Below are 25,551 nucleotides of genomic sequence, written 5' to 3' on the forward strand. Positions count from 1 at the left end.
CTGGCTTAGCACAAACATTGATATGTTACTGTGATGAGACTTGCACAGTTTCTGCCTAAAGTATCAAATGTGATCTGCCTTTTGTCTGTTCAAAGGAAGCTGTGAATTCTAAAAGAAAAAATGACACCAGGGATATTATCTTCCTGAACTGTATGATTTTACTATGAATTATCATCATGGGGCATGAGATAGTTGGTACCCTTAGTGAATACTGTTACAACTAACATGCCTTTGTGAATTGATTCTTCCAGTGTATAAAATGATGCAAAAAACAAACAAACAAACAAACAAAACCCCCACAACTGTAGGAGCTAGAGCTAAACATAACTGGCTTTTTCCTTTGCTGTGGTCATGAAGTCAAGTGTATTATTTAGGAATGATATAAAGCAGACTTTCTTGTAAAGGTTTCTAAGAGTTTTCTTTAAGTATCTAGGCAGATGAGTAATCTTTGTTCCTCATGCTTTCTGTTTCTCCTTTCTGTTTTTGAAGGATAACACGAATCCTGAGGTCAGATTGATCTCACCTAGATTTAGGCAGGCTGGCTTTAGTCAGCCTTATTAAGATTGAGCTGGCAACTCTCTTCTTTTATTATAAATATAGATAATATGAGTGCTTCCAAATGTAATTAATCTGATCAAACTTTGTTGCCTGTCTTAGGAGGAGATGAAATTCCTCTAAATGTTCCTATTTTTCTTAATTAATGCGTGAGCGAGCATGGCGTGACAAAGCTCCAACTCAGATATCTTTTAGATGTCTGAGGTGGGGCTGATGAATCTTGTCTGTACTGAAATATTTTCTGTGGAGAAGGAAGGCATAGAGATAGAAAAGAAGAGAAAGGAAGACAAAGGAATGGCTCAATCTAAATGATTTCTACAATGAAGTTAGAGATCTGCAACAACAAAAGCATGTAGCATCTTAGCAGAAGGTAGATGCGGCCATTTAATACACAGGCTCTGAGTAAAGATTATAAACAGTTGCATCAGCATCCTTAAAAGTGAACCTTTGCATTTATGGACACATGTTCTCTTGCAAAACAAAACATAAAACTCAGCAGGGGAAAAGTGTGGATTGGTACTGAAAACTGCTCTCAGAAAGCAATTTAATTTAACTATTCAGTAGCTATTCAATTTGGTTCAGTTAGCACATTTTAGTTTCATATAAATGATATAACCTCATCCAGTCAGAACAACCATACTATAAAAAACAGTAGGTGGAATCCGGAATTGAATTGTGGCTTTAGTCAACTTTAGTTAAAAAAAAGAAAAAAATAAATTGTGCTCCTGGTGGATACGTTTAATAGAGATACTGTGGAAGTTTATCTTGCTTATACACATGCGTGCTCTCCGGGGGGGGGGGGGGGGGGGGGGAAGTAAATAAATCAATGTAATATTTAAACTTAATTTGATATTATTTTTGTAATTCATGAATTCTCAAGAGTTTTATTTTCTGAAATGCGTTTAGAATTTAAGCATGTAAAAACATATAAAAGTAAACCAATCTGGTTACTGAAAATGTTTTTTTCTGAGATAGCATCTGAATACTAAAGGGAGGAAAATAAAAACTAAAGCAATATATTTTTAAGTCAGTTGGAAGTTTAAAATTACAAACTCATCACACTCCATCTCTGAAGCTGATGATTTTCTGCTTCAAAGCAACTTGGGCAACAGATGATTGACATTGGCTCTCTGTATGGCTATAGAAGGCAGGAATTTCTTTTAAGTACTCAATGAGGTGACCTGTGTAGTGTAGGAAGGTTATGTGAAGTGGACTAAGAGGGCTGCGGGCTTCCTGTGTCCTGTGCAGCTGCTGCAGTGGCACCGCTGCCCCTGGGTCTGCATCTGTGATGAGTGCTGGCTGTGCCACGTGCTGGTCACGCACGCCCACACACTTCAAGGTGCTTTCTAAATTAATCCCAACAAACTCACTGTGTCCTTGTGTTGCTGCTGCTGAAAAGCAGATGACACCGTTTCAGAGCGTAATTTGCTTCGTGAGGCTTAATAACAAGTAAATATTAGAACTGAACTTAGGAAACTCTAATCGCTTTGTTTAATTTCCCCATAGGTACCGGAGCTTGAAACATTTCAACTATGATGTCTGTCAGAGCTGTTTCTTTTCTGGCCGTACAGCAAAGGGGCATAAATTGCATTACCCAATGGTGGAGTATTGTATACCTGTGAGTACCAATTTAGTGACTAATGCATTGGTTTTGCATTATTTGAGGTCTAAATTTTTTTCATAGTCTGTTGTCAACTAGATTTTATGTCAGGCTTTCTTTTTCGTATGTTTAGTAGGGCCTATCTTCCTGCTTTTCTCTTTGGAAGTCATCAGGGACTTTGCTATTGCTGCTGATTTTATGTGGGCGGTGTTTGGATTCTGTAGAAATGGGTAGAAGTATCCACCACTTGAACTTCACTTTTGTTTTGTAAAAACAAAGATAGAATATTAAATATAATTGTAGTCTTGTGTACTTGCACATGTGTGCGCACACACACGCACTGTAAAGGTGAGAACACGTCAGAGGAAAGGGACTGACTTTACTGCTGCTATTCGATAGTGAAGAATATTTAATATTCTAGCAATGTACTTCAATATTTTTAAAGGAACGTGATCTTTGCCTTCGGGTCCAATATTTTGCTTGCTTTATGAAAACATGGATGAAAGTACATTGTGTTTCATTCTGTAATTACTGTTTACTGGGATATTTAAAAATCGGTGTGTAGATAGAAAAAAAATAAACAGAATTGACAGTTTGTAACCAGAAATGGTATGAGAAGTTTGCCTGCAATAGCTAAAAAAAAATTATTTTACAGCACAATATTTTCCTAATGGAATTTCAAACATGATTTTTCTAAGAAAGTTTCTAGGAACTTTCTTAAATGGAGGAGTGTGTGACTTTCTTCATACAAATACTGCTTTCACTTTTTTTTTTAGATCTGATAGTTGTTTACATTCTTAAGAACTTTAGCTCAGTCACAAATTAATAGGATAATTGGTATGTGGTGAAAGGTCTGTATGCTCAGAAAAACAAATTCAGACCAGAATGTAACTAGAGCTGATTTCCAATAGTGTTACAATAGTAAAAAATCATTGAGTTATTTGAATGTCTTTTGCTGTTGTAGTTTGGCTTAGCACCTGTGTTTTCCCTTTCTTTTTCATCCAATGTGTCTTCTGTAACAGAATTAAAATTCTATTAAGTAGTGTTTTTACTTCATTATGATCAGAAGAAACCATGAGTTATGTTAATTTATTTCCATTAATTCTATAACCTAATGTTAGGATTTGATTGATAAATTGGCATGCCAGGCTACATTCTGAAGAAATTTTTTGAAGTGGATTTGTTGTTTTTCAGCTAATTCTAGTGTTTATTGTATTCTGCCACCATTTATCTCTTTCTGCCTCCTTAGAGGTCATTTTCTGGTTTTGTTTCATACTAGTTTTGTGGTATGATACAGGTCCACTTTTGCCCAAACTCACATGACTGTTCTAACCTTCAGGATCTTGATCTACAGTGTTTTCTTTCCTTTATTAAACAGCATTAAAAACATGGTAATACTGATTGTTTACTTGCCTCCTTAGCTAATGTAACCCAAACAATCTGAACGTGTTTGAGATGTATTTTTCTTCCATACACTTTTTTTTTTCCTTATAAAGTTCTCTCAGACCTTATCTTTATTTTATGTCATGGTCATGGAACAGAAATTTTATTTGTTAATGCCTCTAATATACAGAAAAGTCATAAATGAAGGTGTAAGGTGTGTCAAAACAGGTAACGCTACCAGTCCACAGAATAAGATATGCTTCCTGTTGCATTAGTCAAATACAGATTACATACTGTTACTGTCCATAGAACAGCATGGTATATTTCTTGTAACTGAAGCAGCAGATTTGATATCCGAGAGAAATTTTCAGCTCCTGTTAGACATGTTCACATTACGTAACTGTGAGTCATTTCATTTACAAGTAAAGACTGTTGTACAGAAAAATATATTCTGGAAAAGGCTGGAATCCCCACTGTCCCTGGGACGAGGGACAGCTTGTATTATAATGAAGATTTCTGTTGCTGCTGTGAAAAGAATATAGTTTTAAAGCAATATTAAGTGCAAAGTAAGGTAACCTAAGGCAAAAGTCCCTTCTTTCCATGAAATATGGGAGCAATGAGGTGAATACCCTATGGGATATTAAGGGGAAATAAAATGACATTCTTGATTGAAGTGAGTGAAGGTAGGTAAGTGCATAGGAGGTAAAGGAAGGAAATTGGAGAAGTTTGAGGTACAGCAGAATATAATTCAGGTGATGCATAAAATTAGAGGTCCAGCACTGACCCCCATTAATTTGGAAGCTGGATGTGGGAGTTGGAATTTTTCTTGGGTCCTGCTGTAAGTACACTCTGCTAGCTCTGTTTCTATAAAAAGAAATGACCCATTACATTACAAAAGACTTCTTATGTGCCTTTTTGACTTCCTTAATCAGTACCTACATGCAATCCATTTTAAGTAATCTCATCTGAATTAGGTCAGGAATAAAGAACTGATTTCACAAAAAGAATCCAGTGTTATTTATTATTACTATTTGTAATAATGCTCTCTGGTATACTAATTTGTTGCTAAACTTCTCTGTATTGAACTAATTTAATGCAATATAATAGTCAAGAATTGCAAAAGTCTTTGCAGTAAGTGAGTAGAATATCTTATATATCTAAATGGGATAAAGCCTGAAAACCACCATAGAGCTGGGTCCGTGAAATAAAAATTAGATGAAAAGAAGGTACCAAAGGCCAATTAATTGCTCCTTAGAATTCATTATGTTACAGTACAGATAGCCTGAATAGGAAGAGTGCATCTACTCTACCTTTTCAACTAAATTCAATGGCTGTTGGTGTTAAAATGTTGCTTTTGTGGTCAGTATTGCAAAGTAGAGTACAATCAATATACATGTACTCATCAAACTGCATCAATAAATTCTATCTTCTCTTTCTTCCTGTTCATATATATTAATACATTAATATCAATAATACTAGCAATAATTAGGGGGAAAAAAAGTGTCCCTGCTTAATAAAGCTGTCATTTAGAATTTAGTCACAGATGGAGGGGAGACCTTTTAATTGTCTTCAGGTAAGCACTTCAGTCTGGGTTATGAAGGGACTTCTCAGAATCTCAGTTACTTCTAGTTAACTTTAAAATAATTTGGAGAATGGCTTAAGGAATCTGTTTTTAAAATTAAATTTGCAAAGGGACAAGTCTCCATTTTAATGATTTTTGTGATATTTGCATCAGGTCAAATAGTCATATGTAGTTATTGCATCTTAATCTGTAGTGCCATTTAGTGTTCATCCTAGCTTGCAATTTAGCTTCCTTGATGCTGGAAATGCAAAATTCATAACAAATTTAGTTGTCTTTTTTTCATTCATTCAGGATTTAGAGATGTGTGGGGTAAGGAACTGAAAATGTTACTCTCTCTAAGTAGTACAAATGCAAAGTTATTGTTCTTATTTTTTCACCTTTAAATAGTATTTCTCTGAAAATATGGAGAAATAGGATTTTTAATGTAGAATTTTACACAGAGATGTGTAAAAAAATTTTGTAAGATTTTCCTAGCATCTCACTCAGGAATACTCTTACATAAGTACCTACAGGATTTATTTTTAGCCTTTTTGGAATGGAAATTCTCTCAGTAGTGATACTCGTATTATCTTAATGTGGCTTTCTGTACCACAGGCACTTTGAATTTCAGATGGAAATAGTTACTGCATCAGTTTTCTTTCTCCAAACTGTTTCTACTTTGCAACTCCTGCATTCCACAGTAAAACCTTAAAAGCAGCTTTTCTGAGGTAATGTACAAATATCAAATCAGCAGTTCTGAAAATTTTCTCATTGCAGGTAGTCTTACTTCCTGACCTCACTGAAAGTATAATCGATTTTTGTAGTTCTGTGCCACTACACTCACCTAGCAGAGCTTATTTTGGGAACTGGTTTTTTGTAGTCTTTCTGTACAAAATGATGGCAGCGGGTTAGCCCGTTCATCTTCCAGATGACCAGAATTTTATTTCCCTGAAAGAGCTCAGAACACGATAGGGAAGATGCCAAAAATTATTGGTTGAATGATGGTTCACCCTACACTGAAATTTTTTTCCAAGCACAGTAAAGCTTATCTGCAATAATGCCTGTTAAGATTTCTCCTCTAGGTAAGTCATCTGAAAATTTAATTGCTACTGACATCCAGAGAAGACAGATACATTCCTGAACCTTAAGCAGCCTTAGTGTTTTATAAGCAACAAACTGACCTAAGTCAGTGGTTTCAGCTTGACATGCTTATCAATGCACCAAGCATGACACTTCACTGTTATCAAAATGGGATTGTTCTGTGGGGAAGATGAAAGAAAGCAGCAAGAATGGTTGAATCTGGCAATTTTGTGTGGAGTTCAGAGAGTACTCTTTGCCTTGAGAAGAATAGCTATCTGGTTAAGGTAGTCTTTGATATCTAGCAGCTGGGCAATATGCTTTCCTCTAGGTCTCACTCTTACAGTTGCTCAGATAGCTGGCTAATGTGATCTGCTACCCTTTTTCAACTTAGTTTGTTACATTCTGTTGCATTCTGAGGTAAGTTAGTTACTCTTAAAATTACAGCTTGGTTTTGTTTGAGTAAACTAAAATACACACATAATTTGTAATCAGTCTCGCCTCTTACCAAGAAATTGCTATGAAATGCCCCTATTTGAAAGTGGTCATAGAAGGGTAATCTTCACAATGTTACACAGGGCATGATGTGGCAGTGACAGCCATAAATAGTTATTATACCTTTAATAACCTAATTTTTGTGGTATCCTATCTCATCCCTCTATAAAGGTATGTGAGATACTTTTTAAAATCATGGGTGCTTTCTTCCCATGGGTGAGTGGGAATGAATGTATGTACTTAAACATGTGTTTAAGATACTGGTGAATTGCATTCTTAGGTGTCAGTTTTTTAAAAAATACTTAGAGGAATCAAGTATCTGCCTCTACCCCACATCCTGTGCTGGAGAGTTTCCCAGCCTCTCAGGGGCACCTAGCTGACAGCTGCTTTAAGATGCAGCCAACATCATACCTGCGCATATCGTAGTTGTTATCATAAGTAGGTCTAAGAATTTTGGTTTTACATCAAGAACGGTCAGGCTTATGGTACAGATTCTACCAAATGTTACAGATGAATAAAATGCCAAGAAATAAAAGTAAAGAGATATAAAAGTTTTGGGTTGCGGGTTTTTTTTGTGTTTGTGGGTTGTTTTTTTTTTTTTTAAACTACAAACCTTGAAATTTATTAAAGCATTTGAAGAGTATCAAATAGTATCAAATTCAGGTATCTCTACTAGGGCTTCTATTAAAGAACAAACTGAAGTCCTTTCAAACAACATAGATGTTCTTTTATACTGTAAACTTTGCATCACTGAGCATGTCTTACTGTACAAAATATATTTTCTTAGAACTTGCTTGATTCTTGTGTGTATTGAATGGCTGTGTACATTTCTCTCCAGCTTACTCATAACCCATGAATGTCTGGCCAGCGTCACGACAGCATTCATTAGTGACGTTCACATCTCTTCTGGAATCAGTTTCTATGTGTCTGTTAGAACAGCTCTTTGGGTTTCTGCTACACATAGTGTAAGATATGTAATTAACAGAATGATGACTTAGGTGCAAACTAGTCCTTTTACATAGGTAGGTGCACTGAAAGGAATGGGAAATTGGGCTTTCATTATCACTTTATTTTTTTTCTTTGAAAAAAGAGAACAGTGTGAAATAAATATAAATAAATGTGAGTATATATTAAATTATAAGTATATATTATTTATTAATCTATTTTATTTTTATATTTGTTTATTATAATTTTTATATTATGTATTATTTAATTTAGAGCTCTCCAACTGGTTTATTACTTTCTTGCTAATGCTCTTTCCTACCAAAGACTGGTTCTATATACAATGTATTAAAAATATATAGCAACTATTTGTTTAACCTACATATGAAAATCATGTCTCAGCATATTCTTTTCCTACTGCTTTCCATATAAATCCCAGTTTCTTAAATTTGTGTTGGTTTACAAGGAATTTTATCTTGTTTTGGTTTGTGACTTATGACTCCATTTATGCCTGGCCGGTATATTGAAGAGTGCTAATGCCAGTTTGTCAGCTGTTACAGATTTTCTCCTTGAGACCTTCCACTACAAGTGGTTCTTTAGTTATTTATGTGTGTTAGCCATGGATCTTAATTATTCCTTCCTGAACATTGTCTTGTTCCAAGAACTGTGATTTTAAATTGAGTTTGAAAATGTGATCTTTTGGCTGAAATTTTCATTGAAGGAAAGGATTTTTTTTTCTTTTCTTTTGAAGTAGTTCTCGAACTATGGTGGTATTAGTGCTATTGACTTCTGTGGAAATCCTAGAATTATAGAATAGTTTGGGTTGGAAGGGACCTTTAAAGGTCGTAAAATCCAACCCCCCTGCAGTGAGCAGGGACATCTTCAACTAGATCAGGTTGCTCAGAGCCCTGTCCAACTTGACCTTGAATGGTTCCAGGGATGGGGGATCTACCACCTCTCTGGGCAACATGTTCCAGTGTTTCACCACCCTCATTGTAAAACATGTCTTCCTTATATCCAGTCTAAATCTACCCTCTTTTAGTTTGAAACCATTACTCCTTGTCCTATCGCAACAGACCCTGCTAAAAAGGTTGCCCCCATCTTTCTTATAGCACACTTTAAGTACTGAAAGACCACAATAAGATCTCTCTCCTCAGAGCCTTCTCTTCTGCAGGCTGAACAACCCCAATTCTCTTAGCCTGTCTTCACAGGAGAAGTGTTCCAGTCCTCTGATTGTTTTTGTGGCCCTCCTCTGGACTCGCTCCAACAGGTCCATGTCTGTCTTTTGCTGAGGATTCCAGAGCTGAACACAGCACTCCAGGTTGGGTCTCACCAGAGTAGAGTAGAGGGTGAGAATCACCTCTCTTGACCTTCTGGCTGCAGTCGAGTTGTCACGATGTAAGGAAGTTGTACAAGCTACCCGTTGATTTTAATTTAGTAGATAGATTCTGCACAACAGTGCCTGGCTTTTTTTTTTTTTTTTCACTTTCAAAACTAAAATGTTATAATATGTCTCTCTTGGCATGATTTTGGATTAGATTGTGTAGTGTGGTTATATACAAAAAACCACATCTTTCTTGCATGTAAATTTAAGTCGTTCTTCCAAATCTGCTCAAATTTCACAGGTTAGTATTTATTGTCCTCAATCAGTACACTGTTATATTAGTCTTCCCAAGGAACTGGGTCAGGTTGTCATACCAAATAAAGAATACACCAGAGGAAAAGTTTGGCAGCTCAGTAGACATTTCTTTCTGCAATGTGTAGGTACTAAAACTTTCATTCCTTGGCCTTGGGACAGAGTTCCATCTGCTGGAGTTACTGTTGCGTGAGAACAAGCAGCCCTTTGGGCTGCCTCACATTTCTTGTTTGGATGATGCAGTGATTGGAGCAGATGCTTTCCAAGAAAGATTTATTGAGCCCTCTCTGAATTCATCGGTATTAAAATTTGAGGTTTCAAACACCTCTTAATCCCAAATTTGCTCAGTTTGTTGTTACTTGTTAAAGCCACATGTGATAAACTCTTACCAACATCAGTTTGACTATCTACAATTTTTATTGCTTGTCTGATTTGCATTACAGACTTTATAACTGCATATATTATACGTATATTAAAAAACATAGGTTAGTAGGGAAGCATTTTTATATTTTGACAGTAGAGAATAAAATCAAAGAAATGTTTGTCTGATCTGCTTCTATGCCCTGTTGTAGTACATAATGGAAACATTTTACAAAACTGAAGTTTTTCACTTTTGTTTTCTCTATTTATGTCTGTCTGATTGGGCATCCTTTTATGTAAACAAGCTTCTCCCAAAGCACAGGGTACAGACATACAATCTGTAGTTCATTACAGAGTTTGGGCTGGAAATGTGTAGAAGCTGTTGCAAATCTTCAGCTTGAATGGCCACTTGACTGCAGTTGCAAGAGGAAATGCTTCATGGTAATACATGTGATGGGGACCGTTCTGTTTTAAGTACTCAGTACAATCTGTAAGCACATATACTTTAAAGGCATACCATATACTATTGTTTCTTCCTGCAGATCTTTCTATTGTCATTTTCACCTTGTATTTTATGCCTGCATGTTTTTTTCATATCCCTGCTTTTGTAGCAGGAGTTAACTGAATAGTATTACCAAAGCAGTGCTGCCATTATTGCTGAGATTGTTTCCAGTGGAACTGATTTTTAAAAGTAGTTGGATCAATTCTAGTTCTGTTCTGAATAACAGGTAGTTTCATGTGGGGGTGAGTGATCAGGCTGAGCACTTGTCAGTTTTGAAAGAGGCTGCAGCAGTGGTGACCTGCTGGGGACAGGGGCGAGTTGCCAATTGTAACTTGTAAATTTAGACTTGAAGAATGTTGTGGCTAACTTTTGTGCTAGTCTTATCCTGTGGTAGTAGGGAGGAGACTGAATCGGTCTGTGAGTTTGTTACTTCAGGTACTTAGAAGACCTGCCTCTGACGCTGCCTTTGAACAGGAGGCAGCAAGTACTTTGTGGCACTTTGTGAATATAGAGGGCTGTGCTAGCACTTTTTTTTTTTAAAAAAAACAAATCCATGAATATTAGCTGTATTTTTTTCAGCAGAGCCATTACAAGGTTTTTCTGTCTAAGGGATAAGTCATTAGCTTCGTGTGTATAAGTACTTTTAATGGCTAAGAGTATCTGGCAAACTGATTTGCCTTTTTTTATTTTTCTGAAAAATTACATTTTTGTGTTTTGTAAGACTGGTTATAAATGGTCAGCTTAAGATTTGAACCTGTTTCAGTTTTTCTCTAATTAATAAAGTAATTAGTAAATCCAGTGCATTTCTTGCTGGGAATTTGAAGCCTTGCTGTTTTTTCCAGTAGAAGAGAATTTGTAGATGCGCTATCTTTATTACTGTACCATATTTCAGGTTTTAACATCATTAACATTTTGAAGTTCTTTCTCGTATCCTTTTTCAGGATAGTAGCAGCACTATTATCTCAATGCTATTTAGCAATGTTGAATTTAATTTCTTTTAACTTTTTTTAGACAACGTCTGGGGAAGATGTACGGGACTTCACAAAGGTGCTGAAGAATAAGTTCAGGTCAAAGAAATATTTTGCGAAGCATCCCCGACTTGGCTACCTGCCTGTGCAAACAGTGTTGGAGGGTGACAACCTGGAGACGTAAGCTTGATTATAGAGTAATTGCTCCTGGGGTCACTGGCCTATATCATTAAAAACATAAAAGTGAAACCTGAGAAATAATCAACAGCAGTTGTAGAGCCTTGTGCTGTATTATTTTCTATGAATTATTTCACATTATTTGCAGATCTTGTCTGGTTTTGAAAAACTAATATATTTTATACTTCAATTGCTTTAGCAGGTAATTAGCATTACTTTGGTGGGTAATGTTGGAGGGGGCTGAATGGCTGTTTTACAGAGAACACTTTTATAGCTTTGGGGAGACTGGGCTTTTGGAACTGCACTGCTTATGTGGTTGTGTCAAAGTCCCTGGAGTTAGAATGGTCTCCCTCTGAGCTAACGAGGTTCCTACAGGCTTTAGATATATAAATGGCCTAATAAAAAAGAGCACTGTCAGTGTCTCCACAGTATTACTCATGGTGCTGGCAGAAATACTGCGCTTGCTTGGTAGTTGTCAGAAAAGGACACTCTTAAAAGAGCAAAATTAAGATATGTTGACAGGGCACGAGAAAGTAGTTTCATAGATTGACTTCCCTTGACATCCTGGAGTCTGCAGTACTGCTGTATCGTCTGAACACCGCACCGCCTAGCTAGCAGCAGCGAACGTGAAGCTTCAACGTATAAGCTCTGCTTCCATGCAGCAGCCCAGTGCTGTTGTCCACACTCTGTTTTCATGACCAGAGGACTGCACATTCTGTTTACAATAAGCAAACAAACCTCACTCATTAGTGGTTTAAGAAACAGGAGCAAGTAATCTGAAAACTGATGTTATCGATGGCCTGGCTTCTAAGGAAGCAACACACATTCAAGTGTTAAAATGTTGCTCACAGAGACAGTCTTCAGCTGCCACCAACACAGGACAGCAAAGGTGCTTTGATGTGATGAAAGTTTGCCAATGGTGCCAGAAATTGGAATGTCAAAACTGTAATCACAGGTCAGGATAAAACTCTCTTGGTTCAGTCATCTGGGAAATATACAGATAAATTGCCAGCATCATGCTGAGGAAACTGTTGGTGTTGGTTCTCTCCCTTGCAGGTGGCAAAACTCAGTAATACGTTCCTTCAAATAAAAAAATAAAGAAAATAAAAAATCCTGAATAGTTACTCAAGTAATAGAATATGTATTTACCTCTGATTGTTTTTATGCAGAAGGAAAATATGCATTGATTACTTTGACTTATGGTGGGTTTTTTGTTGTTGTTTCCCCCCACCCCCAATTTTGTTTTTTTGTAAATAGATTTTCTAGTTAGTTTAAAATGAAAGCCCTGGTACTTGAGGAGAATTTAAATGAACTGATTATGGTTTACTAACTGCAGTTTAATCAATAACACTGACTTAGTATTTTTTTTAAATTGATTTTTGTTTAACAAAATGAAGTATGTAAGTCAGTCTCCTGTCTCATGGCAGTATCTATGGCTATCTCTTCTCTACATCAGTTGCTACTGATTCATATAATCTGGGTGGATTGATGGTTAAAATATTTTGTGCTTCTCCAGCTTTCTCTTGCTTAAATGACACTAAAGTTTTTATTTCATAGTTTGTTTCTTTATTTCTCTTTTTTTTCCTTTTTTGTCTGTCTTGCAGTCCTATCACTCTCATCAGTATGTGGCCAGAGCAATATGAGTGAGTATGCAGAATCCCTTTGTCTGGAAAGCTTAGTGTACTGGTTATTTTCTTTTAGCTCAGTTGCGACTAACCTGATGTGCATGAGCTATAGGGCATGGCTGACCCAAAGCAATAACCCCCTCAGCAATATTGTGAATTTATTTATTTGTCCTCAGTCTAATTTACTTTAAAAATAATGTTGTCTATATCATGGATTGATTTAGAGAACACTAATTTTTTATTTATTTATTTTTTAAACTAGTCCTTCACAGTCTCCACAGCTGTTTCATGATGACACACACTCCAGGATAGAGCAATATGCTACTAGGTAAGAGGTGCACATTTTCTAACCAGTACACATTTTTTAACCAGTACACTTCATTTTGTGATTGATTCCTGCAGTTTTTAATATACTCGCTGGACATTATTTATTAAAAATATACCATTCTCTGTACTCAGAAGTAAAATGTTTTTAATTCATTAGCTTCTGAATACAATCGTATTAAATGTAAAATGCATGCGCTAAATCTATCATCTGTCATACAGAATGGAAACTGTTGCCGAACTACTGTGTGTTATTTCTAAAATACGCTGTTTTCATTTTGTTTGTTAATTTTCAACCTTTGAAATAAACTGAACTTGTTGAATATACAATTCTTCCCTGATTCCCAGGGTTTCTTTTTCTTCTGTGATAGATTGACAATATATGTGCACAGCATTTAGTGTTCCTAGATTTTTATGTATGTCTTACGTACATAAGGTATATCTTTCCTAGAAGCTTGAATAGACAGAAAATTTCTCTGTGATTTTAAAGAGCTGTGTGGCCTTATATATACTGCATAATAATCCAGTCCTTTTAGATTAATTCCTTCCAAAATGAGGAACCATGGGCAATGACTCCCTGTAATTACACTGGAGTTTGTGTTATTTTCCAGGACTTGTCTGTCCACAGTGTGATGTTCTTTGCCAAGCGTAATTTCAGATGTTGCATGTGCTATATTTAAAAAGTATTCATCCTCTTTTGTTACTCTAGCTTTATAAAATTCAAAAAGAAAACCATCTGTGAAAACATCTCTTTAACTAATTTTACCATGAGAGTTGTGGTGGTGCTAATGATAATTATACTAGAGACGGAAAATATACTTGTTCTTTGTTGTTTGGCATGTAGAATTAGTTAATCACAGCACAAGTTTCTCATAAGTCCTCTGGATTATAGGTTTTTGTCACAAAATCTAGAAGTTTATTCCTATTCATGTATACAAATATCGCTGTATCTGAGCTGTTTCTACATAGAACTCATCTTCACACTGCCTCTGTGTTTAAATTGTGCGACATGTTCTCTGAAAGTCGTGGTCTTCCCCTGCCTTTCAGGCTTGCACAGATGGAAAGGACCAATGGCTCCTTCCTCACGGACAGCAGCTCCACCACAGGAAGCGTGTAAGTAATTTGTACTCATTAAGGCTGCCCGGTACTTTGGTTGTATGTGCATGGTACAATGTTCATAAGTTGTAGCACAGGTCTTAGTCCCAGTGAAAGAAGCTATTAAGTGTAAACCCAAGGATGCCTGCATAAATTTCATTATTCCAAGCACCAATTGTAGTAATTGGTGATGTTCATTTGGTGTTATAAGGGAGCTCTACATTTGTCAGCCATTCTGCTTCAAAAGTGAGGATATTTCATGCAGCTGGAAAAAAGTCACGGCTCTATAGATTCCAGTTTGTATTCCTTTTCTGCTGTTATCATAGTATAAAAGAAAATAAATCCTTCTGTGTCAAAGTGGACAATGGAGTGGGTCAAAAGCTTGTGCTAACTCCCAGGACAATTTTCTCATTAAAAAAAAAAAATAAAAATCATCTATATTCTGATATTCTGAAGGGTCTGCAGAGCTGGAACAGTGTTGCCTCTTCTTGTTTATATTTCAGTTTGCTGACTGCTAGTCCATCTGTTTGTACTTGAGAAGATAAACATAGTCCTACATTAGTTTTATCAATGCCATTTTCTTTTTTGAATCGTGTCACTTTTATTGTAAAGACCTCATTAAAAAGCATTGGTGAACCTGGAAAGCATAGAACCCCTTGAATTCCTGATGAATTAAATATGATTTTTTTCAATGTAAAAATACACGAATGTTTTAATCTCACTGTATCATTGGTTCTGTTAATTAAATCAAATCAGTGTAGTAGGACTCTGCCTTTTTAAAGTTATTAATGAATATCATCAGCATTTTTAAAGAGGAAGCAGAAATTGTTCTTGTTCAGCTTTAATTAGAAAATGCTATTGTTCTCAATAATATGTTCATTTACTGTTTTAAAATCAGACCATGAAATTATTCTACTTATGAATGTACTCAAAATTTGGAATTTAAAATGCTTTGCTTCAGAGAAGCACATGTGACCACCTTTAAATGGTTCCTCTTCTCTGCTTAATTCTCTCTATTTACATATCTAATAAAACTTTTTTCGTGTGTAACTATTTTCATGTGTTTCTGTCATTGGTATGCTCACCAGTGAGAGAAATGCAGCCAAAATACTCCCTTTTGATTTCCCTTCCAAAAAAAAAAACAACCAGCAAACCTACTGTTATTTTTCAGGAAAGGTGAAAACTTGAAGGCAGCTAAATGCTCATACACTTGAGTTGTGTATTTTGTAATTAATGAATCTACTCCTATACGAAGACCAAACAACCATCCATCCCAATGCTAAAAGGGGGTGTATATGCTTAATTTTTTCCTGGCGCATTAGCTGTTGATTTTAATGCAATTTCCCTGCTCACCTATAAAAATTACCATTATTTTAAGAAAAAGAATAAGCATGGTGAATTTGTGTACCAACATGTGAGGGGACCTCTGAATTCGCATCTCAGTCCTGTTGTCAAAAGGGGACTGTTACGCAAATAAAGCATACAGAGATTTAAAGGCCAAGAAGGGCAAGATAGTAACTTGGTACCCAATGGCACCTTCTGTTTTATTTGCAGATAATAACGCATGCTTTCATTAAGGTAAATACTGAAGCACTTACAAAATTCTGGAGAACTGTGGTTTAAAGTTTGGAGTTAAACTGTTATCATAGAATCATTTAGGTTGGAAAAGGCCTTTAAGATTGAGTCCAACCATGAACCTAACACTGCCAAGTCCACCACTAAACCATGTCCCTAAGCACCACATCCACAAGCCTTTTAAATACGTCCAGAGATGGTGACTCAACCACTTCCCTGGCCAACCGGTTCCAATGCTCAGTAACCCTTTCAGTGAAGAAATTTTTCCAGGAATCTACAGAGCTATGCAATTTGGATCCCAGTTTGGATCGTAAGTTGCTTACAGCTGGAACATTGGGAATTTAGGATTATAGTTTAGCTCTGTTCTTGATGTTTAAATGCAATTTGACACAGAAATGAGCATGGTGTAATCATTCTATAGAGACTGAATTTGAAGGATCAATCTGAAATGTGGATGCACGTTTTTTCAGCTCAGATGCCCCTGCTGTAAACCTGGCTGAGCAAAATCTCATTTTCTTATGGTATTCTTTCAGACATTCAGGAGATTATCACTTGTTTGGAAATCAAATTCTCTGTGTCTCATAATTGGAGTTCTGTTCCGTGATCTTATTTTTATTGGTCCTTAAGAGTCCTTCAATTTACTGTGAACCTAGAAGAGAGGCATAGTTGCACTTAATATTGGAAAGTTACTGCTTTGGTCTTGTCTGGTTCACAAGTTCATCAATGATACTTTTAAAACTGTTCATGCTCCAAAGAGTATGTGTAAGGAGTCTTCCACATTTGAATGACAATAAGAGAACTTCTACTGTCGGTTACACGTCATGAGGGTTTTTTTGCAGGAATATTTTGCAATATGCCATTTGATTACGAAAATATTCTTCAATGAAATTTCTTGGGTTTTAGCTAACCTGTTGTCTTGAACATCATTATGACAATTTCTGTCTCTCGAACTAAGGTTTTCTAACCCTATCCTCCCCTAAAGCTATGTGAATTTCATTTAAAAAACTAATTTTCTTCAATTGGAAAAATATTTGTATAATACATTGAATAAAAAGGTTTTTGCTTCATGTCATCTTCTCCATGCATTAGGGAGTTCTAAATGTTTAGGCTAGACTGTTATGATGAATTTTCTTTGTCTTTATTTTGTGCAAAAACATCTACATCTTTAAAGCAGACTGTCCTCTTCACAAGTGAAGATGAGCATAAGGAAAAAATGAAGTCTTTGCAACAAAGAATGATAAATTGTGTGCCTAACAGAAAGCTACAGCTCACAATTTTACAAATCATGGTGTAGTAGAATGAAAAGACAAAAAAAATGTTAGGAAAATAGGACAAGAACATAACTCTTACTCCTGCAATATAGGGACTACCATATCTAGTCCATACTGAAGTTAATTGCACTGGGCATTGTATAAATACTTTCTGTGTAAATGTGAATGTTTAATGCTGTTTTCTGGTTAATGCCTTTACTACCAATTATCATCATGTCTGCAGCACTGTTGGTGCCACTTCACACTCAACTGAAGGCAGAGTGGGAACATATCTGAAATTTTGTTTGTTAGGGAGCTGTGCACTCAGGTGCAGGAGTAGGAACAAGCAGTGAAGGCCAGTGGTATTTATAGCTGGCACTGGAACTCTATGTGTTGCCAGTCGAACACAGTATGTAGTAGTGGAATACTTTGACATAAGTGGTTAAAAGGCATCTTGTCACAATGAGAAATTAGTGCCACATGATGACACAATTAGGAGAAGACAAATTAGTTAAAGAAAAAATATTCTGAAGTACCTTCTTGAACTTTATAGTAATATTTCTCATAGCATCAGTAGATCAAGGTATGCTTTATTTGGACTAGAATGCATGATGCTTAGTATGAATACACAGAAAAAATGAAAATGGTCAATGAAGGAGGTTCACAAACACATCATACTGTCTGAAATCTAATTTAACAATCTGGTTTTTTAAGCAAATAAAATAATACAGTGATGAAAAGTGACTGTCGGGAAATCTGAATTTTTCTTTCCACAGTGTAGTCTGGATTTGCCTCTTGCTTCCTCCATGAATAATGCATGTTTTGGAATAGATGTCTTGAAAATACGTATCGACAAAGAGAATAGGATATTTCAAAGGCCATTTTCCCTGGGTTTCCTTGTTGGGGTGTTCTTTTCCTTTGAGATGTAGTTCTTTCAAGTCTGACCTCCTGCGATGTCATTTTTACTGCTTTCTACTATGGTGAAATGCTAAAAAGGAACTACAGTCTCTGCTATTGAAGGACTTTGTATGCTCCTAGCTTTTTCTCAAAGCATGCAGGGTCTTCAGGAGAATAACCACCAAGAAAGGATGAGGAATTTATTTTGATGTGCTTTTATTTTTGTTGCTGATTTGTATCCCCAACCAATTCTGCAGAAGAGAGTCCCAGATTCTCGAAAGTGTTTCTGTGGTGCAGAGCATGTGTCGCTCCCTTATGTTGTAGGTCATTTTGAAGCTCTTCCCTGGGACTCCTGTGCTAGTAATGAATCTGCCGTAGTTAAAGTTGTGAGGTTTGTTGGTGCAGGTTCAAGGTTCTGTTTTTTTGAACTAGTAATTTTTCAAGACAGACCAGAGGTGGAACACATAGTAAAAATACACTTTTTCTTCAGAAGACTTTTTTTATCAGGCATTTCCTCCAACGTGTTGAAAAGCCTGCTGTAAGTTGCAAGGTGTGATGCCTAAAAAATGATAGGTCAATATTCAGAGTCTGTCCTGTACAGTTTCTGAAACTCTGAACCAGTGGGAGAGGAGGGAAATGAAATTTTTTCTGGCCTGAATAGTTGGGAGTCCAAAATATAAAGTAATCCATATTTAGCTGTCTTGATCTCACCTACTAGACCAGAATACAGTCGAAAGTATCTAAGTATTTACTGTGTGATTTCTTTCTTAAAGGGTGTATAAGTTTCATTAAAAAAATGGAGTTACACCTAATGCAAAATCTTGACAGAATCTCAGGTTTAACGAATTCAAATAAATATAATTAATCCAGCTTTACAGAGCCCCATTTAAAAAAAAAATCCATTTCTGATGACCTACATAGCTGTTGATAAACTAATTTATCATTTTAAAATGTAGACAGCAGCTTTTTGATGCCTGGTTAAAAATAACGAGACTAAACTGCTTGATCACATGAACCTTTCCTGACAACATCAACACCCTTGCATAAAAGAAGGATGCACGTGTAGTTATGCTGTATCACTTAAATTAATATGTAAACAGTGTTTTGAAACACAGATAATGAAGCTGTGTTCTCTCTCTAGTCTGCTCTAACAATGTTTCTGTGCTTGCTGAAGATGTGAGATTAAAACTCCCAGAACTTAGGGTTTAGTGCAGCTGTTTTGGTCGCAATGAGGGGATTCTGCATGCTTTGCAGGGTGATAGAAGTCCTGCTGTGTATTACAGAGTTTGAAGCTCCGAAAGGTTTTACATCACTTTGGCAAAACTTTAGTTGTAAGGGGTGGGGTTTATTTATCAAGATGGTTAAAGGGTGAAGAAGTACCATGCAGTGTTCATTACCACATTAGGAGCTGATCCAAACTCTATTAACTGCACTAGCCTTTGTTTTAGTTTTAACTAGACTAATGCGAAATAACAAAGCGAGTGATGATGAGTGTCCCTGAGATCTCTCAAGTGGAGAAGAGAAAGCAGTTAGAGGCTTTTTTTTCTGTAGGTAAGGGAAAAAAGGAGCACTGTTCCGTTTCTTTTTCAGCTAACACTGTCAGATATCCCCTGTATTTTTGAGGAACTCAAATGCACATACAGGCCCAATTATATTTTAATTATATAGCAATATTTAATGAAAAATTCATTACATTTATTCATTTGCATGTGAAGATCAATGTTATTATTTCTTCTCATGAGTGTAGTACTGACTACAGCCAAGACAGATAAGAAATAAGTAAATGTACATTATTTCCTTTAAACTTTTAACTCATTGTATAAAGCGGAAGAATTCACTAATTAGGTTCCTTTTTCAATTTTACATGTAAATTTTCTGCAAACCGGTGGTTAATCACAAAAGATAAGATGAAGGAAATTGATATGCAACCAGAGCTTTGTGGAAGGATTTCTTCATACCTGACCGTTTTTAACCTTTATATCGTAAATGAACTTATGTGGAATAGAATGCCATGAACTTTTAAAGTGTGTAGAACTGTCACAGGCTCTAATTTTTTTTTTGTTTTGGTTCATGTTTTTTCAGTATAGTGTTACTCGATGCACATTTGTTTGATTGTAATAGTCTAGATTTTCAAATCTCAGTGACAAGCTGGAAAATGGAAGACACACAGGATAGCTTTGGGTAGATAGTGAACAGTCATCCTTGAGAATAAATAGTTTAGTGTTGTTCTACCATAGGATGAGTCTTCAGTAAAAAGTTTGTCTTAAGCAGTACTACAAAGAACCAAATCATTTCACTGGAAGAAAGAAGTATGTGTCTAAGAGAGAGACACCAGGAATCAGTATTTTTTACATCTGTGATTATTTTGTCTTGCTCCTAATACTGGTAATGCTTGTAAATGGTTGTTGATGTACTAAGCTACCAAAAAATCTTGGTTCAGCAGGATAAAATAGGGTCTTCCTTTACACAAACAGTATGTTTGCAACTCTCATTTGTTCCTGTCACACACATTTGCTCCCTTTACCCCAAGAGCTTGATTTTATTCCTGAGGAAAACCCCCAATCAATGTGCATGGTCTGTAAAACACCTGATGTGTTTTACTTGTACATGCATTTATAGATTATTTGTCACCACAGAAGTTTGTTCCAGGGTATACCTTTCTAAATAACTATTCATTCGACTGAGACTGTACATTTGGATCTTTTGTGATGAAGGATGTTAAATTGACTAACAGGAAATTTTAAAGCCCCTTGAAAAGCCCCATTACACTTCTACTGGGAAAATAAATACTTTGCATATAACGACCTTGCTATTTTTTGTTTTCATCTGTGTTGCTTTATTGCTCTAGAGAGGATGAGCATGCCCTTATCCAGCAGTATTGTCAGACGCTGGGAGGAGAGTCGCCTGTGAGTCAGCCACAGAGTCCTGCTCAGATACTCAAGTCAGTGGAAAAGGAAGAGCGAGGAGAGCTGGAACGCATCATTGCTGACCTTGAGGAAGAGCAAAGGTCTCGTAATCGTCTTACCTAGTGTCTGAATTGTCACCTTGTTGTTTGAGCCATGCATGTACTATGTGTAGCTGTTGGAGATGAGAAAAGATGGACCTAGGAGTCATGATTTTAGGGGGAAAAAAAAAAAAAAATTAGTCAAGGAATACGTCATGCGTAGCCTGACCCTGTTAGGTAGAAGAGGGTGGATCTGTGCTAAAACACTGTAGTGTCACCTCTACTTTATTGGTCTATGTTGTTTTTTTTTTTTTCCCATAAACCACAAGACATTATCTGTATTGAGCTACTTGTGTTCTTAGTTGGAGGTGATGATAACATCATTTGATCTAAGGAAGTTTTTTATTTTAGTTTGCATGATTAAGTTGTCATTCTTCTCCTCTTTTCAATATACCAGGTGTCTGCAGATAGAATATGAGCAACTGAAGGAGCAACATCTTCGGAGAGGAATAAACCCTCTTGCATCACCTCCTGACTCCGTTGTGTCACCTCAGCATGCTTCTGAGGATGCCGAGCTCATTGCTGAAGCTAAACTCCTGAGGCAACATAAAGGTCGCCTGGAAGCAAGGATGCAGATATTGGAAGATCACAATAAACAGTTGGAGTCTCAGCTCCACCGGCTACGGCAGCTACTTGAGCAGGTAGGTGTACACTGATGTCTTTCGCCTGTGTTGTTTCTGCACAGTGGATTTCTTGGTGGAACAAAGGCACTGGAATTTTACTGATATTTACAGATATTTTCACCACACTGGTTTGTTCTGTTGCACTTGGTCGTTTCTAGGACAAAGAGATATTTTTTCCTACCCTCTACTATAAATCATGGTGAAAGTCCAATGAGCACAAGATGGTTACAAGTGCTGGAGTGATCTTGGTAACATATGAAACATTGAGAATAATACAAATAGTGCAATAGTTTTTCATGGATTAAAAAGCAGGGGAAAGAAAATACATACCCTATTCCAAGTAGTGCTGCCGCTTGCACCCTGTATTTGACATCAGTTTTCCAATCTTTTCTTAAATTATTTGTTGTCGCAGTTAGTCACCAAAACTTTTCTTAGTATGCCAAAGACAGATAGCCAAAGATACATCTAAAATGCAAAGGAGCAATTAATTACATTAAAAATCTAGTTCCTCTTGACTAGCATATTTAGACCAACAAGCTACAGCACAATGGTCTGTGCACAAGTAAATGCTGAAGGCAAGAGCCTTTTAGCAAATGTCAGTAGCTAGAGATCGTAGGGTAGCTTTGTTGGGGGGAAAGATGTTGATTGTTTTTTAAGGCAGGATACTCGCATGTCGATTATAAAAATAACAGCAGCAACATGTACAAGGTGTTGTTAGAGATGTTAGTTTGTACTATATCGTGTGTGAAAGCTTGAATGATGAAGAGAAATTTGTATGGGTGTTTTCTCCTAGATAATCCTTACACTTGGGTCAGAGTACAGTAAGGCAAATGATTCCTGCCTTCCATGAGTCAGATGACTGGCTGTACGTAGCGAAGGATTTAACTAGGCCAAGAAATAGGCCGCATTTGATACCGAACCAGGTATCAAAACGGCGTAAGTTCCTGCTGTAGATGATACTGTCATTACAGTGATAAAGATATTTTTTGTTTGTTTGTTCGCTGGCTGACTGTCATTTTTCTAGGCAGTTTTGGCTGAATGGCATTATGATGCATTTGCTCCAATGGCTTCCCTACCCCTCTAGCAAAGTATTTTTGTTGTTGTTGCTGTTATTCTAGCATCTTTAATCGGTATTTGCGTAGCTTAAATATTTAGCAGGGAACAACTGGTGCAACTGCTAACAATAATTCATGAAGTAAGTATCTTGAGAACTGTGGCCAATGCTAAGTGTTTCAGAGAAGGGTTTAAAATCTGCAAAGAAAGAGCTGTAGAGCAGAAATGCTAAACCCACCGTCACTTTCAGCTTAGTCCTTAAAGCAGGAAGATGTTCACCCTTTAAAACTTTCTTTTTTTTTGTAACGTAACTGTGGATAGACTTATAATTTTGTAGTCTTTTCAATATCCTTATAACATTCTTAGTAAGACCACAATATGTGTTGTAGTAAAGTGGATGGGCAGAGGGGCAGTAGTTTCTTCTTGTCAGTTCTGCCTTTGGATTTTTCTGGCCATTCTGGAGCTTGTGGTTTCTGATCGGTTAAGGTAGAACAGAGATGACCTTTTTTAATATTTCTGATCATTTACACCTCATTTACTATATACTGTTGCTCTTTTGTTTCCTGACTGAAATCTCCTGCCTCTGTGGGAGCCATGCCGTGCTTCTGATTGTTCCAAGTGCCATTTCCTATGCTGTTCCTGTTTCTCCTCTGTCTTTTAATGAAGTGACTGGTACGAAGTCAAGTATACAAGATGATGTGCATTATCACTTTTATATCTGTGACATTTCAATATGCCTTTCTATATGCATCCTTACTTTTTTAAGTGGGAGTTTTTTGACCTGCCACTAAGCAGATTTTTTTGCAAGCTTCCAAGGATGCTGAAGCTACTCCTCTGAAGGAGATTCAGAAATTGTAAATAATTCAAATTTTTAGTGTATATTCTTTGAAACTTCTTTATTTTTACATTAATACAACTGTGAAGTGGCACTGAATCCCATTACTGTCCCCTTAACTTTCTGAAAAAAATGTCAGCTTTTCAGAATGTCTTTCTGTCACATAGGCCATTACTGTCTACGAAAGTCTTTACCTCTTTCACTGCTTGGGGAAGGACTTTATCAGAAGCCAGCTGAGGATCTAAGTGTATTTATTTGTTTCTTTTGCTTTTATTGGCTGTCTCAATTATTTTTTTGGTGGATATAAGGAATACCTTTTCTCATTAATGAGATGGATGATTTGCATGGAAGATTCTCATAAGTACCGATGTCAAAATATATAACAACTCTGTAATTCCTGCAATAATAATTACTAGCATTAAAGGACACAACTGTCTTAGAGCAATTTCTTTGCCATGATTGGCATGTCATGCCATCTCTGTTTCTCTCTTCTGTCAACAGCAAGTCTCCTCACTCAGCCTCCTGACTGTTGTTTGGATTAATAACTTGCCACTGAATCTAAAATACTGGGACATTTCTCTGTAAAAGATAAGGAGTGAGTCTATCTAAACACAGATATTTGGCTAGAGAATTAATGAAATGGAAACTTTCCTGTAGCAGCTGTTTCATCTAGATGAGAGCGTTCTAGGACATTCTTTAGAGAGCACCTTTAGCAGAAATATGCATGCATCCTCACTGCGGATTTGCCTACTTCAGGTCACAGTTCTGAGCTTACCATACTATTTTTATTTTAGCAAGCCCAAAGGATTGGTAGCTGTCACACAATGTTGTCATTTTTGTCTGCCTGATTGATTACAGTGCCAAAGAGGAAGGTGAAACAGAACTGGCATGTGACAACTTTGATACCAACATGTTAATCATACAGAGAAAAAACAAAGAATCCATTTTAATTTTTCTTTCTTTAGCCCTTTTAGATACTGCATGTGCAAAGTAGAAGACAGGCATATTATGAAGGGCATTTAATGTCTGTTTGCATATTTGTCTGCTTGTCTGAGCTACTGAATCGAGGTTTTGTATTGGATTTGATTTTGAAGTTAATGGGAGCTAAAATCATCTGTCAATGGCTATGTGATCAGCCTCTTAAGAGTAAATAGGGACTGCAGCTCCCTCTCCAACTAAAAACAGAGGAGCTTTACCAAAAGAGCAGAGAAGGCTTTGTTTCTTTTGTAGCTTTTTGAGATTTCCTGTGATTCAGAGGTGGGGAGGGCACTTTTTGTTTTGTTTCTTAACAAAAGCAACAGAAGTCAAGAGAGGAATGGGTATGTCTTATCTATCCATTAAGCCACAGAACACTTCAGGCTCTTTGGGAAAGACACCAGCAGAAGCACAGGGCAATAAGGCTCTGTAGATCAGGACTTTTTAAAATTAGTATCTCCTTTGAGATGTTTTAAAAACTGCTGTAATACAGAAAAATCCATCAATTTCAGAGTTTTATGGAGAAGAACTTTTCTGTCCCTTTATATCTTTATTTGGTTTTGCATAAAAAGAAGTTTGAAAATTCCCAGAAACACGAGTTGGAAACTTCACCCTTATCCCTATAAAGGCGTGCTTGGTATCTCCGCTTTATTTATTCAGGAAGAAGCAGCAGGCATATAGTAACATCTAGGCCTATTTTCTCATGGTTTCTGGAATAAGAGTTGTCTGCTAGGTTGTTTTGAATAGGAGTACTTGAACTTCATGATGCTGAAGGGGGTTGATGATGGAAGTGATCGGATTTTGTAGGTGTTATGCAACCGGAGTCAAGTAAAACATGATTTTCTAGGTTTTTCTCAGGTTCTCTCACAGTAAAACTGTTAAATCGTATAAATATGTGCAGCTGTATCATCAACTATTTAGCATTCAACATTTTTCAGTATCTGATTATTATATTAAGGCATTTATGCCACCACCAGAACCCTTCACTTTCTATTCCAAGCCCAACTCTTCATCTGCATAACTGTACTGTCCCGATTTT

At 36.5% G+C, this 25,551-nt stretch overlaps 1 protein-coding gene across 1 annotated transcript in view; it reads left to right on the plus strand.

The window, feature by feature from the left end:
• The window catches only part of UTRN (utrophin), a 397,724-nt gene that overhangs the window by 363,351 nt on the left and 8,822 nt on the right, over positions 1 to 25,551 (plus strand). The window contains exons 66-72 of the mRNA XM_086461077.1: positions 2,062 to 2,173; positions 11,123 to 11,259; positions 12,861 to 12,899; positions 13,144 to 13,209; positions 14,253 to 14,318; positions 20,871 to 21,029; positions 21,424 to 21,667. Coding sequence (XP_086317203.1) covers positions 2,062 to 2,173; positions 11,123 to 11,259; positions 12,861 to 12,899; positions 13,144 to 13,209; positions 14,253 to 14,318; positions 20,871 to 21,029; positions 21,424 to 21,667 — 823 coding nt within the window. The remainder of the gene's footprint in view (positions 1 to 2,061; positions 2,174 to 11,122; positions 11,260 to 12,860; positions 12,900 to 13,143; positions 13,210 to 14,252; positions 14,319 to 20,870; positions 21,030 to 21,423; positions 21,668 to 25,551) is intronic.

Source organism: Leptosomus discolor, chromosome 2, assembly GCF_034619465.1.
Source record: "Leptosomus discolor isolate bLepDis1 chromosome 2, bLepDis1.hap2, whole genome shotgun sequence".
In the NCBI taxonomy this organism is placed as follows: Eukaryota; Metazoa; Chordata; class Aves; order Leptosomiformes; family Leptosomidae; genus Leptosomus; species Leptosomus discolor.